The 22,145-nt window shown below is 44.3% G+C and overlaps 1 protein-coding gene across 2 annotated transcripts in view; it reads left to right on the top strand.

Annotated features, from left to right (window-relative positions):
* The window catches only part of VPS8 (VPS8 subunit of CORVET complex), a 146,601-nt gene that overhangs the window by 29,215 nt on the left and 95,241 nt on the right, over positions 1-22,145 (top strand). For both annotated transcript variants that reach the window (XM_054982279.1, XM_054982278.1), the window contains exons 17-24: positions 5,314-5,349; positions 6,836-6,926; positions 7,927-7,973; positions 11,221-11,310; positions 11,713-11,759; positions 12,165-12,387; positions 13,498-13,587; positions 16,170-16,221. In XM_054982279.1, coding sequence (XP_054838254.1) covers positions 5,314-5,349; positions 6,836-6,926; positions 7,927-7,973; positions 11,221-11,310; positions 11,713-11,759; positions 12,165-12,387; positions 13,498-13,587; positions 16,170-16,221 — 676 coding nt within the window. The remainder of the gene's footprint in view (positions 1-5,313; positions 5,350-6,835; positions 6,927-7,926; positions 7,974-11,220; positions 11,311-11,712; positions 11,760-12,164; positions 12,388-13,497; positions 13,588-16,169; positions 16,222-22,145) is intronic.

The raw sequence follows: 22,145 nt of genomic DNA, 5'->3' as shown, positions 1-22,145 counted from the left end.
GGCAGTTACACCCTCAGTTGGCCTTATTCATCACAAGAAAGATACCTCCTTACCAACTGTTTGAAGCTACTGGCATGTACAGGTCACTCTGTATCTTTCTGCCCGGGGAGCAAGCAATGTAGTGAGGTGGCTGCAGACTATACAACCACCATGCTGTATAAACAAGGTGGCAGTGCATCTAGCCTGCTGCCTGTGATAAAGATGCATCAAGCACATCTACCCAGTTGCCAGTCACATGGCAGGTAAAATCGATGCCTTGATGGATTCTCTCAGCTACACAGGGATAGCTGCCCATGAGTGATACTTACCTACAGTGTTCCTTCTCTGGGACACACCAGAGGATAATCTCTTCACCTCCCCCAAAACAACAAGTGCTCCAATACAGGCATTGGTCATTGCTCCCTGGGAAATAATTTGTCCTTCAGTGGATAGGATACTAGTTCTGTCCTGCTCATCCCTCTCATACCCATAGTCATCAGTAAGGCAGGCAAGTACCACACAAATGACATCCTAATCACTCCCTATTAGTCAAGACAACTTTGTTTATCACTGTTCTCCATCTATCCAAGGAGCACTGTCTTCAGGTGCCCTAGGAAGATACTACTGAACATGAGGAAACCATCCATCAGCATGACCTGTGAGTGCAAATGGAAGCACTTCACTTTGCTTGCCTCAGCATAGGGATGAGATCCATCCATCTGTCCAGTAATTTTCATCCTAGAGCGCCTGCTACACTGATCTTTGGGATTGGCATGGTCAATTCTCAAAGACCATATAGTTGCCATCTCAGCCTTATGGCCTCTCATTCAAGGTTATTCTTCACCCAACCTCTGGTGAAGAAATCCCTCAAGATCCTCATAAGGCTGCAATCTCTTATAACACTGACAGCTATGTGGGACCTTTAAGTGGTGCTCATTAAAGTCATGGGCAAAGCATTTCAACCCTTAGCTGTATGCAAGAAGAGCCAATGAATTCTGCACTCTGTGCTTTGACACTCGCTACCCCCAGACAGAATAGCCCTGTGTCTAGACACTGCCTTTTCTGCCTAAGGGGGTTCTAGCTTTTATCTGAGCCATAAGAATATAAGAGGAGCCATACTGGATTTGACCAGTGGTCAATCTCATCCATCTACCACGACTCTAGGGTCTCCCTCTCTTTTGGTCTTAGAAAGTTCTGACCCCATTAGCATAGGCTTGAAGTTGAAATTTTTTGATCCAGTGTGCATCACCTTACACTTACCTACACTGAACTTCATTTGCCACATGGTTGCCTACTCACCCAATTTGTAGCGATCCTGTTGGACCTCTTCACAGTTGACCTTGGTTTTCACCATCCTGAATAATTTTGTGCCATCTGCAGCCTCGGCCACTACACTGTCTCCGCCCCTCCCTTCCAGATAATTTATAAACAAATTAAATAGCGCTGATCCCAGATCTCCTCCCTGATAGCTGAGAGAGATCTGCAATTCTTTGACCTTCCTCTCAGGATAGAATTACTTCCTTTAGGAAAGTTAGTGGTCTGTTCCTATGCTTCTTGGGCCCAAATAAAGTGCAAAGAGTGTCTTCCCAGCAGTTCAGCCTTTGGGTCACAGATACCATCAAATTCTACTGTGAACTGATCCACAGACCTATTACTGGGATACTAAGCTCATTCCACAAGAATTGTTCCTGAACCCTCAGACTTCAGCAGAATAGCTGCCTGTGCCCAGCCTTCTACCTTTATGAGGTACTGTGCTTTTGACAACAAAGCCAAAGCAGACACAAGGTTGTGCTCGAGGATCTTTTCCTAGATGCACCTTTCCCTGCCTCCAGATTGTTCAGCTTGCCAGTCCACACTCATCAGTGTGATGCACAGGAACCACAAAAGTAAAAACGGGTTAATGACCAGCATTCTCTGAGTGGTCATATGTGCATTCACACAACCTTTTCACCTTACCTGCAAAAGGTGCTATTAACTTGCTGTGGTGTACCTTACATTTGGAACAGATTCTGTAAGAATGCATGACAGCACAGTTACAGCTGCGTCTCTAAGGGCAGAATACTTTTTTGCTTAAGAGGTAGCTCTAGAAGTTCTGTAATCTAAGCTCTGCACAGGTGCAAAGCCTATCAGTGTGAATGCACAAATGACTACTGGAAGAACAGCAGTTAGAGGTAAACAAACTGTTTTTCTCTTATGATAGCCTGCCAGGTGTCATTCTGGCCATGTGCCTGTTCATAAGAACCACTGTGGTAAGTAATATGGATAGTGATGAATTAAATAATTCCTAAGGGAAATGTTCTTGTTTACTTGGAAGGAATTTGTCAGCCCTAGAGAGGCTCCCTGTTTCTGCCAGAAGTAATAACTTCTGTGTTGAAAAGAGCTACACGCTTATTGCTTGTTAGTCTTCACTTGCAAATGATTCCCAGAAGGACAGGCTACCCTTCTTCCCAAAAAGGCAGAAAAAGCGTTTTATTTTTTGGTTTAGAGTCCAGGGCCCGGGGCTACCAGGTCAGTACCAGAGTCAGAGAACTGCTGTAGCGTAGTGGTAGGTGGCTGGGCTTTGAATCAGCACTCTGCTGGTTTGACTCCCATGACTGCCATGAGCTCAGCAGGCAGCCTTGGGTAAGCCCCTCCTCTCAACCTCAGCTCCTCAGCTGTATTGTGGGTTAATAGTAAAACTGATTTTGTTCACTGCTCTGAGTTGGGCGCTATTCTGTCTGGAAGGGTAGTGTATAAGCTTGTTGTTGTTGATTTCCTCCTTATGAAGAACAAACATACAGACAGGCATAATCATCCATACTTTAGATTCTGGAAATAAATGTAAGTCACTTTATTCAGAGTGTCAGGGCTTGCCGCCGCTGCCGCTGGGCGTGGCACTGGGCGGTCTGCTCCTGACGTCACAGGGGGGCCAGGGATTCTGCAGGACCCTGCTCTGTGGAAGGAGGGGCGGTATACCTCACCCAGACTCCCTCTCAGTCCACTCGCTGGCCTGCTCAACCTGGCCTGCTTACCCTCTGCGTCCTCCTTCATCTCCTCCTTCCAGAACTCTCCTCCAAACCTCCACCCTTGCATCTTACTGCTCTCACTCCACATCATCACTCCTCACTCACACCCACCACCACAGGGCTCTTCCCAGCCAGCTTTTATAGGGCTTCCTTCTACTGCCCCACCCCTCTTCCAGCCTGGCCTTGGGCTGCACCAAGCAGTTGCAGCTGGGGTAGCTGATCTGGCCCCACTGACCAGCACCAGCTGTGCCTTGTTCTCTGGCTGCCCAGCCTCCCTGCCTTGGCTGATTGCTGAAGGCATGTCCAGCTGCAGTCCCCTGGCTAGCAGCCCAGCCTCCCTGGCAGAGCTGATGGCTGAAGGTGGGTCCAGCTGCGGCTCCTTGGCTGGTTGCCCAGGGCTTCCTGCAGAGTGCCTCCAATAGCCCCACCTGGAGTGGCTTGGCTTTTGGCAACTCCTGGGCCAGGCTACTATTTTCTAGCTGGGGCATGGCTTTGGGTTGTTGGGGCTGCTGCTGCTTCTCCTCCTCAGGTAAGGTCTTTGGGTGGGTGACTGCTGGGCTCCCAATCCCTCTGCCCTTGCCCCCTTCCGCCTTGCCTAGCCCCCTTTCCCTCCCTAGGGGAGTGGGACTCGCTGGCCTCTCTCTGTCTCCCCCTGCCTCCTGAGGCCCTGGGCTTTTGCCCCTTGCCCCTGGCACCGGCAGGTTCTGGCTCCATTTGCCTGTGGGAGGGGTTGACCTGCTGTCCCCCAGCTGCCCCCTCTGCCTGCCAGTCAGACCGGTTGACCTGCTGTCAGCTGGCTGACCAGTTGACCTGCTGCCTGCTGGCTGCCCCCTCTGTTTGCCCGTCAGCCCGGCTGACCCGCTGTTCCCTCCTACCAAGTCTGGGGGCTGGGACCCAGACCCCGGACACAGAGGACCATCTGGAAGAACAGGAAGATTAAGTAAATCTTTCTTGCAGATGTCCCATGGCATTGCAAGTCCATATTTTCAAGCTATTTGCTTCATGGGTTATAAGTAGTATAACAGATGTCTTTTGATCCATAGGCCATAAAATGTATAGTGCTGCCTGCTTACCTGCAACAGTTGTACGGGTATAATGACTCCAAATCCCTAGATACTTGATTCTTATCAAATGGCTGGTTTCACTGAGTAAATGATCTCTGTAGCACCTGCTAAAAGGTCAAAATGGTTTCTTGTGTGTTCAGAAAACTAAATAGAGGCTGGAAAGCCAAAGCCAAATCTAAATCCAATTTATTACAGCAAAAGCCAGCAATATAAAACAATACGATTACAAGCAATAAATCAATATTATCAATACAGGAAAACCACAGGCATAAAGGGATAAGAGTGAGAATGGAATAACAATAATGAAAATAGAAAAAAATTAATGATGTTTTTTCCACTAAGAGAAGTTTACGTTTTCTGATAGCTAAAGAGCAGAATTTGGCCACAGCATAGGTTACTGAGCTCTGAGAATCTTATAAAAGAAATTTGCGCAGAACTTCTGGTCTAAATTCCAAATAGGATTGCAAAGGGATGAATTTAGACAAAAGAGGTAGTATGAGGCGAGACCGTTCTTCACAATAAAATTCACAGAATAAAAGTATGTGAGTAACCGATTCCACCATATTGTCCATGCATGGACATAAGCGCTCATGCATTGGTATCTGCCAGAATTTGCCGTACAATACAGCTGAAGGCAATGCCTCAAACCGGGCTCTAGAAAATGCCCATCTGTAGGACTCATGGGTAATACTGGATAAATATGGGGCAGCTGAAAAATTAGGCCAAGATTTTAAGCACCTGAAGTTCTTGGGAAGTGAAGCTTCTTCATTTTGAAGTTCAATATCAAGAAGCCTCTGAGTAATAGCTGTTTTTGCCATATTCAGGGTTCCATTAAAAAGATCTTCAGGATTTAGGCCAATTTGCTTGATCTTGTTAAAGATTTGTGTGAACCAAGGTGGATAAGGGTTCGCAGCTAGGAGATGAGTTATCATTCCCTTTGGATTATAATGAATTTTCAGCCAGAGGAATATTGCCTGTTCCCATACTTTTAGGCTGGAAAGCTCCATTCCATGAGCTGAGCTCTGCTGATGGTTTTCTGTATCCAGCCGTGTTTGAAATCACTGGTTTAAGCTGTACTGCTTTGTTGCTTGTCATTATTACTTACTATTTTATTTATTAAAAACATTTCTTAGCCACCTTTCTATCATGCAAGAACGGCGGCTTATAATATAAGCCATTATGTTTGCATCCTTACAGGAGTCCTTAACTATTTCTAGTAGGCACTTTAACTCTGTTTTCACCTTTCTGCCTTCTTCTGCTTTCAGTCTGTTCATGTGATGACTTTGAGGAGCTGGAGAGAAGTAAGTTATGGATGCTTATTACAATGCTAAGCTTTATCACTTGATGTAAACAGAAATGTTGTTTCAAGACTAAATATAAAGATTATTTTTGAAAATTCTCACTGTTTTTAAGTGTAATATTTTGACCAATACAACAAACTACATGCCTTTCTAAAAGAAGACTCTTTTGTCTGCATTCTGTTTAAACATCTTCTTGTTTTCTTGCACTGCAATGTCCACTTCCACTTGGTTCTGTACAGAGGAGTGTAAGAAGATGGAAACTTCCAAAGAAGGCAGGAATTGCTAACTGGAATACCTTTTGCTAGCAAGATTCATTACAATGGAATGGGCTGAGTGCCAAACTAGAATCTGCGGAACCCAGGTTCTAATCCTCACTCTGTTTGCTGGGTGACTCTGGGTTAGTCATACACTCTGTCAGCAAAATCTGCCTCACATGATGGTAGTAAGGAGAGGGGAATGATATTGTAAGTCACTTTAGGCCACCTTTGAGAAGAAAGGTGTGGCAAAATGAAGAAAATAAATAATATGAATTGACCGTGGAATAGTTCTTTGTTCATTGTTAATTTTATTAGAGAATGGCAGTTTGTAACTGTGCTGTAACAGTCATAATGAGGCAGTTATATAATCAAGTGTTGTTGTGATTCTGTAACAGTTGTCTGGAGTAATTGTTGTTGCCCTTTTTTAATGAAAGGTTGATGGTTTTGATTACATTAATTGGACTCAAGCTTCGGTTTTTTAAGGAATGATTAGCCTGGCGGATGTAGGTATGCCTCTGAGAAAGGCCAGTGATGTTTTCCTTAGTTCAGACCAAGCAGTCTGGAAGTTCATAGTTACAACTCCTATGCTAAACACTTTGTTGGTATCATGATGATCCCCTTTGACCAACCCTCCAACCAGGCCAGTGGCTCAGACCTGTAAGAAAAGCCTGAGGACCAGCAGGGTCAGAGGAAAAACGTGAGGACCAGCAGGGTCAGGATGGGCCTGGTGCTGCAGAGGCACCAGCTGACCAAGCGCCAGCAATGCCAGAGACCACTCTGCTAGAACCTAGAAGTGAAGCAATGGCCTACCATGCCCCAACAGCACCAGAGGCCACCACCCTACCAGAACCTGCAAGTTCCTTGCTGTCTTCCTCAGAGATGACTACTGGGCTTCTGCCAGGCAGAACCCAAACCAGGGCCCATAGCCCCTGTGGATCATCTCCCACTCCACAGGAAAGGCAGCAGAGAAGGGCCCAGCCAGAGGTGGCGCAAAGGAGGTGGAAGATGAGGCTGGCAGTGTGCCACTTCTCTGCAGATTAGGCTTGAGTGACCTGCTTTGCTGGATCAAGTGGTCCATTAGGCATAAGCCATGTGTTCCAGCTCTGGCCAAGTGACTGACTGACACCTGACGAGTCCAACTGACCAGGCGCAGGACAATTAGCAAGCTCAGTTCTCATTGAATAACATTTGTCTGTATTCTTGCTTAAACTGTGATAACTTTTTTTTAGCGAATAGATCATCTTCTGAAACAAGAATGCCTTAATGAAGCCTTGGCACTTGCTTGGTCCTTTCATGAAGGAAAAGCCAAGGCTGTTGTAGGTAAGTTTATTATCCTGATGCTGAACCATCCAAATATATTGTCATGTGGATAACTTTTAAAAATCCCTCCTCCTTTTATTACAGGGAAAGTGTGTAGATTTGGCGCTACATTCATAAAGGTCTATCTAATCCACCACCCTCTTTCCAACAGTGACTAGTCAGATGATTCAGGGAAGCTAAAATGGGATTCAGAGAGGGATGTACTACCTCTGAAAATGGAGATTCCAGTTAGCTCCAGTTAGTAGACTTTAAGAGCTCAGTCTTCCATGAATTTGTCTAATCCACTTTTAAAGACATCTAAGCCAGTGGTGATTGCTATCTTCTATGGCAATGTGCCATGAATGCTATTATGCATAACTCTCCTTTTTCCATACTAAGCACAATTTTATAAATGTTTTTAATTTTGTGAACCATAATAGAGGTTTATAAAATAAAGCATGGTATGGAGAAAGTGGATAGAAATAATTTTTCTCTAGCCTGTATAATCAAGTGTCTTTCTGAAGTTTGTCATTGCCTGGTTCAGTACGTCAGTTTGTCTACCCAGTGTGATATAGTGTCTAGGTTGTCAGACTAGGGTCTGAGAGACCCAAGTTCAAATCTCATGAAACTCACTGGGTGAACTTGAGCCGGTCACTCTCTCTGCACAACCTATCTCATTGGACAGTTGTGAGGATAAAAGGGGGGAGAGAACAATGTCCCTGAGCTCCTTGAATCTCAATGTCGTATATTTGAGTTGTAGAAGGTAAAATGAGATTCTGCATGAGTGTGGTCAGTGTTCAAGCTCACTAGGCTACTTTTGTAGACATGACTCTGTGCATGTTGTAATGTTACTATGAATAGGGCTGCTCTTAAGTATTTTTAAACTTGCTTTGATATGGTGTTATGTGACTTTACAGGAAGTAGAGGGAACAGAAAAATTGTCATGAGATACAAGATTCTTTTCATTTCCTGGTCATGAAAAGAAAGTGGTATTCTTAATTTTTTAAAAATTTTTCAACAGGTTTGTCTGGGGATGAACACAAACGAAAGGCTGTTGTTGCAGACAGAGTAAGTCTTTTTCCTCCTTCCTCATGACTCCTGCAGCTGACCCTTGGCACATGTCTGAGTAGCTACACTTTGAAATGATAACTTTTAACCTTAAAAACGTGACCTATTGATGCGTAGGCCCCTCCTCCTGCTTGCAGTGTCCCTCTACATATTCACCCATGTTGGCACAGGCTGACATGCATGTATTCTTTGTGGTGGCCTCCACTTTATGGAAGTGGCCTTCTGCAAATGATGCAAAACTGAATTATTCAAGGTTTTTTTTTATTTAGATAGGAAGTCTGTGCTGTAAGGAAGTGGTCTCATAGAGATCCATCAGTAAAGGGATAGGGAGGGACCACAGACTTTTCTACTATTGCTGTAAATATTGCTGGACCATAGACCATACTATTGCTATAAGTATGATCCTATAAGTATTGTCACGTTCTGCCAGGGCCTTGCTGGGGCCAAGGGTGTGTGCACCCTCCAGATGTGTGGAGGGTGTGTGCACCCTCTGTTTTCAGTCCTGGCCCCAACCTGGTGGAACTCTCTGTTGGGAGACACTCAGGCCCACCAAGACCTTATATCTTTTCTGCAGGACTGTAAGACAGGGCTGTTCCACCAGGCATACGATTGAGGCTAGCCTTTGATTGTTTTAGGAGCCTCCCTAGTGGGAGGCTCCTAATCATCACCCCCCCCCCATAAATGCAGTCATTAGAATATTATTAACTTTGGCCCCCACCCACCCCCTTGTGTTTACATTATGATTGGGGAAATTGGAGGGGGACACCATTTTGAGATGCTGTTCTATGGATTCGTGTTTTTGGATTTTTAAATGTATTTATATGTTTTTAAATGTTACTGAGCACTTTATTGTACCCCTCCCTGAGCCTGTTCACGGGGAGGGAGGGCTAAAAATCGAATGAATAAATGAATGAATGAGTCTTGGCGTGGTCAGGTTTGGGGTAGACCTCTGAATATTGGGAGGAGGGGGATTATACCTCACCCTCACACCCTCTCATCCTCTGGTTCAACTGGCTCAACCACCTCCTCTGTTCTCTCTCCGCTCTCTTCTCCACTCCTCTCCTAGTCTCCTTCCTGTCTCCTTGCTCTTTCCCTTATCTTCTCCTCCGAAACACTCCAAACCCTCCACCCAACCTTCCCTGTTGAGCCTGTCTTTATAGGATCTTCTTGGGGTGTCCCCACCCTTTTCAATGGCCCCGGCCCTATCAGGTGGCATTCCTCCATCCCTGTGGTGATTGCCAGTGCTGCTGGCTTGTCTAGGTGTCTCTGGGGAATTTCTGTCCTGGCCCCTCCCTTCACCCTCATACCCTGCCCTTAGCATGGGGCAGGCTGGGCCACTCCAGCTGGCTCAACCTGACCTTCATTCTCCCAGGGTGGCTGCCTTGGCTTCCTGAAGCTGCACTGTCCTTGCAGTGGGCTGGCCCAGTGTGTGGAGCTTGCCAGGTGAGTGGGTGGTACCTTCCCACCTGCCGTGGTGTGCAGAGGTGGTCTGCACTGCCAGGAGAGTGTCCACCTGCTCGGGGTAGCACCATGCAGCCTGGGTTCTGGCAGGCTCTGTGGGTTGTGCCTGGCCCCGTTCTCCACCACTGTTGCTGCTGCAAGGGTGTCCTCTGAGCCTCCACTACTGGTGGCTGGCTCTCTGCTGGTTGGCACTGCTTCTCCCCCCATTCTGTGTGGCTACACTGCCTCCTCAATCTCCTCCTTGGCTTCAGCTCGGTCCCCGCTGACATCTCTGGGTACCAAATGCTCAGGCTTGGGTAAGTCCAGGGGGAGTGGGTGGCCATACCCAGACAAGTATGATCAAGCCTGAATTCTCCTTAGAAGCTAAAATGACAAAACTGAGGCTATTGTACTTTGGTCACAACATGAGAAGACAAGATTCTCTGGAAAAGTCAATAATGGTAGGGAAAGTGGAGGGCAGTAGGAAAAAAGGAAGACCTAGATGGCTTGACTCAATAAAGGAAGCCACATCCTCCAGTTTGCAAGATCTGAGCAAGTCTGTTAACGACAGGACATTTTGGAGGTCTTTCATTCATAGGATTGCCATAGGTTGGAGGTGGTTTGACGGGACATAATACACACACATAATCCTACTGAGTTGTTTCTATGTTGTTTAATATGTCAGTCATAGAATTACTTATGCTCTGTTTCAGCATTTCCTCAGCTCTATATTGGATTTCTGCAGGTTTTTAAATCTTTGCAAATTTTCACATATATACCCTTTACATGTTTTATTGAAATGTCTTTGATATTGACTTTACAGACTCACGCTGTGTAATCTGCCTTGAGTCTAAGTGATAAAGGCTAACTATAAATAGCATAAATAAATAAACATAAATAAAAAAGATTTGTATGTACGTACATATGTACATATGTATGTACATAGGCTCCATCCCTGTGAGGGGGAATATTTGTTCCCAATAGTTCCCCAACATGGAGATGTGAGTATATGTGCATAGACTCCGTACTCCATAGAGCAGTTGGAGGGTGGTTAGTGAACTTGGTAGTTAATGAGGATGGACGCCCTGCGTGTTGCCAGTCTTGTTTAATGTTCATTGCCCTGTAGTGTGCAGAATGCTTGTAAAATGCTCCATTAACATATCAGTATTAAAGTTAAATCTTGATAGTCTCCCAAATATATTTAGGAGTTGAACACGAAGGTAAGTTGAACTTGGCTTACATCCTCAGAATTACAAAATTAAAAACTAAAACCAGTACGTCTTTTCTAGAGACGCCTGGGAACTTGCTTTAGTGCTGCTTTGAGTATTTTTGATTTCAGGATGTGTGCGCGTACTGTGGGTCTTAAAATGCCTGGTATGCAAAGGGCAGCGTATGTTATTTTAGAAAAGGTATAGATTTGGTAAAATGCCAGAAAGCATTTGATTTATGTCTATGATAATTCTCAACCATAACAGCACTGAATGAATTACCCTGAGTATTTTTCTCAGGCTCAAGACATTGCAGTTTGTGGACTGAGGAAATGAAATATATCTATGGCATCAGCTCCCATGGTGGCAGACAACATAGAATGAATCTAGCGAGTGAAAAACACGTGCACAGTTCTTGTCCAGAAAAGCCTTGAAGTATGTAGAAGATGGTAAAAATTGGTATAACAGGCTGCTTCTGAAATCTGATGAGTTGAACTATTTTCACATACTGTCTCTTCTCCCTGTCATAAGCAGCACTTTCCTTTAACGTAAAGCATTTTATAAGCATTCCCTATTACTGTTACCTTCCCCCCTTATAGATGGTTGAAATCCTTATTCAGTATGCTGATCGAACTATGAAGAAATGTCCTGAACAGGGTAAAATCCAAGTGATGGAGCAGTACTTCCAGGTAGAGGACTTCGGAGCATTTTCTTTTTTAAGAGAGAGCTCTTTTTCTGCTTACAATTTAGAGAAAAGCAACTACAGCTTCTGAACAATTTCAACTTATGTTCAAACCACTGTACCAAAATCTTACCCTGCCTAGGTTGCTATCATGCTGCCCTTTGGTATCTCATAACAGTGGCTGGGTAAGTTGTGAGACTAGAAAAAAGGCACTGGAAAGCCCCAGCTGCCTGTTTGGGGATAGTGTTCAATTAATAATTGCTTTTCTAATTTCCTGAACTCTTTTATTTTTTTAGCATAAGACTCATTTTGCTGCTTTTCATGGTACTTGCTATAGCAGTGATGATGACGAGACATCTAATTGTACTTTCAGATTGTCAGTTATCTTTTCTACCTGCTCTTTCCACAGGATATGGTGCCTGTCATTGTTGACTACTGCCTTCTGCTTCAGCGAATGTAAGTGAGAGCTCAAACTTGTGCCTACTGAATTCAAAGAGCTTGCCATCCATACAGACTTCATGAAGGCAGCAACCTATTCAAGTCCTGTGGGCTGCCTTAATGACAAGCAGCAGGTGTTCCAAAAGAAATGTTACACCTGATAGCTGATGATTATGGAATATTTGGGTGTAGGTATCTTGCCTGTCCTGAATCACAGCAGTGCATTTTAAGTTGCTTATTTGCAGAACAGCAGGAGATTAAATGGAAGTTCCTTTAAGATCTTATCTTTTTAGACTTTGAGCCTGAATGCAGAAAATATTGTTCCCTGGTGGTTTTGTTTAGAAGTGAATGATGGCTAAGTACATGAAGTTATGGATGTTCAGTAATATTTCTCTTAACCTGTTGTCATCCTCTCCTTTTTAGGGATCTGTTGTTTAGTCAGATGTATGACAAGATGAGTGAAAATTCTGTGGCAAAAGGTGTCTTTCTGGAATGTCTTGAGCCATACATTTTAAGTGATAAGTTGGTGGGAATCACAGCTCAAATTATGAAAGACTTGCTGCTTCACTTCCAAGATAAAAATTTAATGGCAAACATGGAAGCTTGCATTGTACATATGGACATCACCAGCCTAGATATACAGCAGGTGAGATCAGTATCTTATATTTCAGAACTGTTGTGAATATCTCATTCTGATTGTAGTCCTTAATTAATGCATTCAGCATTTTTAGAGTTATACATTGCATTGTGCTAATGGGTTCAGCAACCTCAGTTTAACATTCTTTGAGTTTTCTAGAATTGGTGAAGAAATCATCTGCAGTAATCCAGCCTACGAGGTGTGCAAATTGGCTCCAGGAACTGCCAAAAAAGCTGGATTTATGCTGATCTGGCATAATCTGGCTTTGCTGATTCCTCAGGCCAAACCCCCAGATCTGATTCAGGGGCTGAACTCTGCTGGATTGGGTTATCCAGCTGCAGCAGGGAACTGCAGGCAGCCACTGCAGACAGTGCCTTCACCAGCCACCTTTTAAACTCTGTAGCTCGGCAAGCCACCTCCCCACCCTTGCTTCAGAGATTCCCCATGGGATTTTCTGGTTCAACATTGGAATTGTATGGTTCGACACTGGAATTCTTTAAGCTTGCAAGGGAGTCAAACTGGAGAATCCCAAGCAAGCAAGAATCCCAAGTGGGCAGAGGGGCTAGCCATGGAGTTTAAAAGCCACTCTCCATAGGAAACAAGAGAGAGTGGCTGGGGGCAGCTTGTTCAGGGACCCATAGAACTGGACCCTGGAGTACAATAGTCTTGAAATTGGGGCTTCTTTAGGGGAACAGTCAGGAGTAGGTTCCCTCCAAATTTGATCAAGTTACCTAAAAATACCCTTGCCCCTGCCCCCTGGCCAGTTACATCCAGGATTCTCTAATCTGATTTGGATTACAGGAATCCTAAATTTTTAAAAAGTGAAATCTAGATACAGATCACATGGAATTTTTTTGGGGTGCACAGTCTTAATCCAGCCTCCATTATCTTTATTAATCCCAGTTCTTAAAGAGTCCAGTATGGCACTTTGAAAAACCCACAAATGTATACAAATACTTGTGTTCAGAAACTTGCACTAGCATGCAAGCTGACTACTTCTGTAGCAAGGAAAGCGGTTTCAGTTCTGTGTATAAGTAGTGGTGAATATTTTCACTCTGAAGCTACCCATTTATAGTTCTTAATGTATCTGTAAATCTCAACACTTTCTTTTGTTCTTAGGTTGTGCTCATGTGTTGGGAAAATCACCTGTATGATGCTATGATCTATGTCTACAACAGCGGAATGAATGATTTTATAACTCCTATGGAGGTATATGCCAATTACCTGGAGTGTCAACCATATTTCAACTAGTATTATATTCAAATAAGGGTTTTTTTTCTACAATCATTGTGATCTGCTACTCAGTAGAACCTGGGTCTTTAAATACTTCATACAGTCCAATTTTGTTCTTCCTCTTTAAGAACATAAGAACGTAAGAGAAGCCATGTTGGATCAGGCCAGTGGCCCACCCAGTCCAACACTCTGTGTCACACAGTGGCCAAAACCCCCCAGGTGTCATCAGGAGGTCTGCCAGTGGGGAAGGGACACTAGAAGCCGTCCCACTGATTGCACCCCCCCACCCCAAACACCAAGAATACAGAGCATCACTGCCCTGGACAGAGAGTTCCATCTATACCTTGTGGCTAATAGCCACTGATGGACCTCTGCTCCATATGTTTATTATGGCTTCTCTTTAATTGCAATTGATCTCTCTCTGAAAAATAACAAATGAATGGGCCTTTGGAAAACATGAACTTATGGTTGCCTGGATTTGCTCTATTGCCAATTCTGTCTTGGTGAATTAATCAACACAGTGTGGGAGTAGATGATATTGTTGCAAGTTTTGCTTTTGGTATTGAGGCAGATATGTTTGAAAAATGATGTGACTCAACATGCTGCAGCCTACACAGTGTAAAGGTCAACTTTTAATTCATGCTGTTTTGAAAGAAAATAGCATGAAAATAATGACACATTTGTAATGGTAAATACCATCCACATAATTTTGTTGACATTTGTTAGGCAGCGAACAAATCTCTTTATCCCTAAAACATAATAATATAATTGCAAGTTCATTATTTCCTCTTTAGACGGAAAGTAAGCAGCATATGGGTTGTTTCTGTGATGATGTCACTTTAACTAGTCATCAGTGTTCTTTTTATTTTGGGGAACATCAAGATACTCAACTAGTTTTATTGTGGGGAAATATGCTTTCTTCTGTGGCTATACTTTAGTGGTCATGGTGGTGAACAGGTTGTTTGATAACCTGGTTTTTGTCTGAATTAACGGTAAAACATTTCTAAAGGACACTGCTAAGTATTATATAAACAATCTGATTCAGTGTTATAGAAAACCCTGACTGTTTTATGTGTCTAGCCACTTAAAGGCTGCTTTACTAATAAAGAATATTTTGTGTGTTGCAGTGTTCAGGTATACCATATGTCACATGCAGTATGCATACATATTTATTTTGGTACATGTACTCTACTTTTGTATTCAGGAAGGGAATATGCAATTGTGTGGGCTACAGTTTTTATTGAGAATAATTTGGCTGTTCCAGCCTGGTCTGTCAGTCAGTGATACTGTGTGATGCTTGCTATTGTGATTATTCGTCCTTTTCGTGTCCGCAGTAATTCCTGTGCTGGTCCTTGCATTTTAATAGCCAGATTGCCCACAGAGACAGCAGTGTATAACAGAAGGAAAGTACTTCTCCCATCTAGATCTTAAAGCTAATAGGCTGTTCGACCAGAAAAAGACAGCAATATAACTAAAAAGTTATTGCTATACAATATTAATTAAAAACCAAACGTGTAATTGCAGCAGCTATATATTTACACACATCTAACTTTATATTAAAATCCAGGTCCGGTAGCAGAGTTATTAAATAATAGTTAGAAGAGCAAACAAGATTCTTATTCCGATGAGGATCTGGAAATTTTCTTCTCAGATCTGAATAAATTACAAAGAAGAAATGCTCAATAGTTTCTACCAAAACTTATCACACATACCCTCTTCCTTTTCTGCGTAGCCAATTCGGTAGAGAGTCAGAATATTGGTAAAAGGGAGCGACTAATTCCACACTGGCCTGCTTTGGGGTAAAAAGGGGAAGGGAGACTTGGAAGGGAGACTCTGCCAGCTGAATAAGATCTAAGGTGTGCTTATGTTTCCCTTCCTGTTACAGGTGTACAGGGAGTGGCCATAGGTTGCAAGCCTTTGGAATGAGCGGAAGGGCAAGAGTCCAAGGGCTCTTAGCCTGTGTTTGCTTGCTTGTGGCTGTGAATGAGCTGGGCCAGCAGATTCGGGATAAGACCAGTGTCTGGGTTTTTCCCTCTTTATTTGAATTGTGCTTTTGCATTTTGTAAGCCATTTTGGGTCTTCATTGGTAAGAAAAGTGGTGTAAAATTATTTAAATAGTGGACTGCTGCTGGACCTATGAGGAAATCAAGGCAAAATTGGCTACAGGAAGATCATTTCATATGATAAATTATATAGAACGTTCAAACTATTTCCCACATGGAAACAATCTCATGTATGAAAGTTTACCATTTGGTTGTGTGAAATGGCCTCGAACCACAAAAAGTCCTTGAAATGAGCTTCATCTCATCATGCCTGAAATAATTTGTACGCGTTGTAATAAAACTGGCACAAGCCTAAAGACCTCCTACTCACTCTGGCCTGTACTTTAATCATCTGGTAACTTTTTCTGTTGGACAACTCCCTTTTCCAAGGTTTTCTCTGTTGTTACTGTCAAATCATTAATATGTATGTGCATAGTCTGCAAAGTCATGAATGATAACAAAGGAAACAACTGGATTAATTTTCTTCCTTTCCCCATTCTTTCAATGTTGTTCCAGAAATTATTCAAGGTCATTGCTCTTCCACTTGCTGCTGGCAAGTCTCTCTCAGGTAATGGATGTCTGATCAATACTTTTTCTGTCACACTAACATTTTGAGGATTTTTTGGAGTATTGTTCACTTCTTAACTGAGAGTGTGTGGGATAATAGGTTTTCTTTTTTCTTATGCTCAGTCTGTTCTCTGATATCCTGTGCCCGCTGGTAATTGGCTTGTTTATTTCACATGAGAGCAATTTTGTCAGGATTTGTATATGAAAATGTTTTTCATGTACAAATTTGTGTGAAATTGCATGTAGTTTACCATAAGCACTGATCCTAAATGCATGTTATCTGCAACAATAGCTGTGGCTTCCCTGTTTGGGTGCATAAGAGATTGTTCTATTGGTAAAATAGGCCCTTCAATCAGTGGGCATGTGGAATTTGGTCAGCTATCCTCAAATGGCTAGAATTAATGAATTAAATAAATAAATATCCATCTTGCAAAGGAGTAAATATACATGAAATAAAGTGTCATTTCACAATTTACATACTGTGTTCTTAAAAATTTCTGCATGAAGTGACCTTACTAATATAAGCCTTCTGAGAAGGTAGTGTAATGTCTGTGTTTTATTGTGTTTGCTATTTATTAAATGTTAAAATAGCAACAGTAGTTCTTTGGCATTGTCAGTCTTGCCTGGAGCATGGGTTTTTCTCATAAACTTTCTCAAATCCTTAACATACAAATACAATGGCTCTTGCACAGTTATCTGTTACAGCAATCTTGAGATTGGCAAACTGCTTTTTATTGTACGGCTATATACAAGTAGTGGCAACACTTCATGTAATTTTATTTCATCTACAATCTTCCTGTGCAGTCCCACACGGGACTGCGCCCATGCAAACCTGCCGACTTCAGAGATTTCTAAAGCTCAAAGCCACCAGGGGGCACCCCTGCCTCTCAGCACGCATGCGCGGCTGTCTTCCCGCCAAAAACGGCCCCTAAGAGGCAGGATGCCCCCGTCGTACCCTCAGTTCCTCTTTTGCCACCGACTCTAGAGGTTCTAGCTTGCTTGTTCCATTTTTTGATTGAAGTGTCTTTCTTCAATGATGTCAGGGAAGGCTTTATTCAAGCGGTGTGTATCTTGCGATTGAAAAATGACCCGTTTGGACGGTCATTCGAACTGCCACTATTGTTTGGGGGAAACCCACAACACACAGGCCTGCAAACACTGTCGTACCTTCACCCTGAAAGCCAGAGCAGAACGTGTGGGTAGATTGCAAGCGTCTTTATGGCAGCGGGCCATGGCCGCTACTAATCCACTGGCCACAGCAAAGATCCCTGCCTCATCTGGATCATCTACCCAACCTGGTCCCGGGTCCTCAGGAGCTAAAACACCACGGTCTCGCTCATCCATGGCCCATTCAGAGTCCTGACCACCATCAGATCAAATTGCTTCGGCCCGGAGTTCCTCAGAACCAGCCATACCTACCTCTTTGAATCCGATTCCATTGGAGTCGAGAATACCTTCGGAACCTCCTTGGAGCCGACATGATGATTCTACAGTTTTGAGGGCTTCAGCCCCGTGAACCCCTCGGAGTGGAACACCTTTGGTGTTGACTACCACTTTGGACCGACAATCCCCTCGGAACCAGAGGAGCGCCACTTTGGATCTGACAACTGCCCCGGAACTATCCGAGCCCAGTCTGGGGAAGAAAAAGAAGAAGAAACATCACTCTTCCAAGCACGACAAGCAGTCCTTGAGAGTGTAATCTCACCTCAACCATCCGCTGAGCGTGGGAGTGAGGTCGGATCCGAACCCCTCAGCAAGAAACATTGGGGATCGGGGGACCATACATCATCCCGCAATACTCCCCACTCCAGGTCCGGGATGGAGGAAGTCGTGATCCTTATAGAAACCGCCCCCTACTCCATCGGGACATGCTGGATCACCTTCTTAAGGCTCCTGGTTGTATCATTTGTCTCAAGAGGGGACAGGGCTCTCCAGACGTAGGGTGAGTCCTTACACTCAGGAGGGACATCCCTTACTCCAGAGATTGTCATTTGCTTGACGACCCAGCTCCCTACCGTCACCACAGGGAGGGCTCTTATTATTCACAACACTTGACCAGAGAATATTCCAGGTCCCCTTCTGTGAGAGCTTATTCCTACGCTGGCTCCAGGCAAACCCCGCTTCTGTCTGAAATGGAGCTTGAGGGGAGTGCCCCTACACCCCAGGTGCAGTGACACACCCCGGTCTGACTCTCCAGAGGGAGTGATTGGTCCATCTGAAGAGGCCTCCCCCATGGATGACTTCCGTACATACAATGAGCTGCTCCAGCACATGGCTAGAGCCTTGGAAATTGACATGGCATCCACAGAACCAAGATCTAAAGATAAGATCCTGCAGCATATTTATTTAGGGTCTATTCCTACTGTCGCCTTCCCAGCGATTGAAGGTTTTGTGGAACTTTTGACTGGCCTGAACTTGAAGCCAGCCTCCACTCCTGCCACCAACAGGAAAGTCTAGAACCTTTATAGAACAAAGGATGATCTCTGCCCACTCCTGTCTGTACATCCTCCTCCTTCTTCACTCGTCACCGAAGAGATGCAAGCCAAGCCTATGCAAGGGTCTCTATCCATCCCCTACGATAAGGAGAGAAGAATAGATGTGATGGGACGGAAGATCTATACTTCTGCCGCTTTTGGCATTAAAATCGCCAATTATGTGGCTATGATGGCAGCTTACCAGCTGTTTCTTTGGAATAAAGTGACTACCTTCATACCTCAGTTGCCTGAGGACCAGAGAGTCTTCCTCAGAGTTATTCAGGAGGAGGCGGTCCGATTATCTCACCATCAAATTAATGTGGGACGAAACATGGTAGATACCTCCACCAGGTCTTTGCTTTTGTCTGTCGTGCTTCGTAGGTTCGCATGGCTGAGAGCTACAGCATTACCGACAGAGATCAAAAATAAAGTTGAGAATCTCCCTTTTGAAGGACAGTCTTTATTTTTGGAAAAGATGGATGAATATTTATCCAAGAAATGAAAGGACAGTTTTATGGCACGTTCGTATAGAGTCCTTCCTCAACAACATCCTTCCAGCAGAGCTCGGTATAGATCCTTCACAAAGAGTCACCAGAATCGCTTCCACCTGTACCAGGGGTATGCCTACCAATCCCAACAACCCTACCAGAGCCAGCAGTTGTCCTTTTCTATAAGGAAGCAAGGCCATAAGAACAAACAGGGAGCTCATCATCAGCAGGCTAAAGAGTAGACCCACTCCCATAAGCAATTCTGACAATTACAGGGCCCTGACCCAATGTTTGGGGTCATGCTGAGTTCTTATTTTTTTGAGTGGTGTAATGTCACCTCTGATGTTTGGGTGTTGCAGATAGTTCAAATTGGTTATAAAGTTGAATTTTTACAGTTACCTTGTCTGCGACTCCCTACTTTCTCTGTTCAAGGATCCCAACCTGGGATACTGGCTGAACTGTCGGCCCTTCTGGAAAAAGGGGCTATTGAGGAGATTACGAATAGTTCCTCACTTTGGGGTTTTTACTCCAATTTGTTTGTTGTGGAGAAAAAGGATGAGAGTCTCCATCCTATCCTGGATCTCCGTGAGTTGAATAAATTCATCTGAGTTCGTAAGTTTAAAATGACCACCTTATAGGCTGACCTAGCCCTGATACTTTCTCAGTCCTGATTCGCAGTCATAGACCTGAAGGATGCTTATTTTCACATTTCAATTTTTCAGGAGCACAAGAAATTCTTACGTTTTACTTATGGGACTTATTTTCCAGTATAGGGTTCTCCCCTTTGGATTATCTACTGCTCCGCAAGTTTTTACAAAATGCATGGCAGTAGCCTATCTGAGAGTCCAAGGGTGTTGTATCTTCCCCTATTTAGATGACTGGCTGCTTGTTGGACATTCAGCTGATGATGTCAACAAGCAAGTTTCCACTACACTATCTACCTGCCTAAAATTAGGCCTGTTCATCAGTCAAAAGAAATTCAAGCTTACCCCTTCCAGAGTTATTCAGTTCATAGGAGCTGTTATTGATGGTGCCCGGGACACAGGGTTCTTACCTTCAGAGAAGGCTCTGAAGATAAAAGCATTGATTAAAAAATTCAAGAGGTGCAGGTTCCAGCTTGCCTGGCTCATTCAAACTTTGTTAGGATATGTGGCCTTTAACACTGCGGTGGTGCCTTTGGCAAGGTTGCATATGCGCCCCTTGCAGCTTTGGTTTACCTCATGTTCTTCGCTGAGAGAGATTCTCAGGACAAGAGATTTAGTATTCCCCGGAAGGTCCTTACTTCCCTAGACTGGTGGGTGGATGATTCTAACCTCTATAAGGGTATTCAGTTTGGTTACAGGCAACCAGATGTTTCTGTAACTACAGACACATCCAACTTAGGTTGGGGTGCCCACCGTGAGGGGTCCTATGCACATGGCGTGTGGGATGATTCTGAATGTCACTAGCATATCAACTTGCTGGAACTGAGGGCAGTGTTATATGTGTTGATTTCATTTACAGATACTGTAAGGAACAAGACTGTCCAGATACTTATGGACAATACAACCACTATGTTTTATATAAACAAATGGGGGCACGGCATCTGTCACTCCGTGCAAGAACTAAATACAAAAGGGCAACTCTGTGCAAGAAAGCAGTGAAAATCTGGAATTGGGCCACAGATCAGTCAATGTGGCTGCAAGTGGTTCATATTCTTGGCATAGACAACACAGTAGCGGATCATCTGAGCAGCTTACAAGTGGACAATCACGAATGGTTCCTGTAGGACACTTACCTACACCCTGTTTTTACCGGGTGGGGTTTTCCTGACATAAATCTGTTTGCCTCTGAGGAAAACTGCAAGACTTCCCGTTATTGTTCCAGAGGCAGCATGGGCCGCGAGTCACTTGGGGACGCGTTTCAACTCAGGTGGTCCAATCGCCTCTTCTACATGTTCCCTCCGATCCCTCTTCTGGCCAGGGTGCTCAGTAAAATCCAGGCAGACGGGAGGTCGGCCATCCTGATAGCCCCATACTGGCTGCGGCAGCATTGGTACCACACTCTCCTAAGGTTGCAAACCCAAGTGTACCATTTTCTGATGAATGGCTTGGAGAGCTTGGAGAGGGGTGTTACACCACAGAGTAGACAAACTCAAACTGACAGCCTGGCTGATACGTAAGGACAGACCTTCTCTGAGGGAGTGACTCGTGCTAGAAAATGCGAGGCGGCTATCTACCCACCAATCGTACACTATTAAATGGAATAAGTTTAGTGTTTGGTGTCATGGGAAGGGTTCAGATCCACAGGCATCTTCAGCAGTTCTCCTGAGAGGTGTTCCACTCCAAGATACCTGCAAAGCAGCGACGTGGGCCTTGGCAGACACGTTTGTCAAGCACTATGCCTTGGACATCCTAGACAGGAAAGAGACGGCAGTGAGTACAGCAGTCCTACAATCGATCTTCCTGTGACAACATTTTGCTGCCTCCATCCAGGTATTTAAGCTTTGTAATCTCCCATATGGGACTGCACAGGAAGACTGTAGATGAAAAACAGTGTTGTACTTACCTGTAACTGTTGTTCATCTAGATCTTCTGTGCAGGCACACATACCCTCCCTCCTTCCCCACTAACACTCTTGGTATTTACCTTGGGATACGGTGGTGAAAGAGGACTGAGGGTACGACAGGAGCGCCCTGCCTCTTAGGGGAAGGGAAGACGACCGCACATGCATGCTGGGAGCCGGGGGCGCCCCCTGGTGGGTTTGAGCTTTAGAAATCTCCAAAGTTGGCAGGCCTGCGCGTACACAGTCCCATGTGTGCCTGCACGGAAGACCTAGATGAACAACAGTTACAGGTAAGCGCAACACTGTTTTCCCACTTAAATAGCAGAGGTATGCACAGTGGAAATGGAGCATCCATATGGCAGTTCCCCCCACACTTTCCTTGTCTCAATCCCCTGAAACTTCCATTTCTTGCTCCCAGC

This window comes from Eublepharis macularius, chromosome 6, assembly GCF_028583425.1.
Source record: "Eublepharis macularius isolate TG4126 chromosome 6, MPM_Emac_v1.0, whole genome shotgun sequence".
Classification (NCBI taxonomy): Eukaryota; Metazoa; Chordata; class Lepidosauria; order Squamata; family Eublepharidae; genus Eublepharis; species Eublepharis macularius.
Note: the sequence above shows the minus strand (reverse complement) of the source record. Positions and strands in the feature narration are given on the sequence as shown.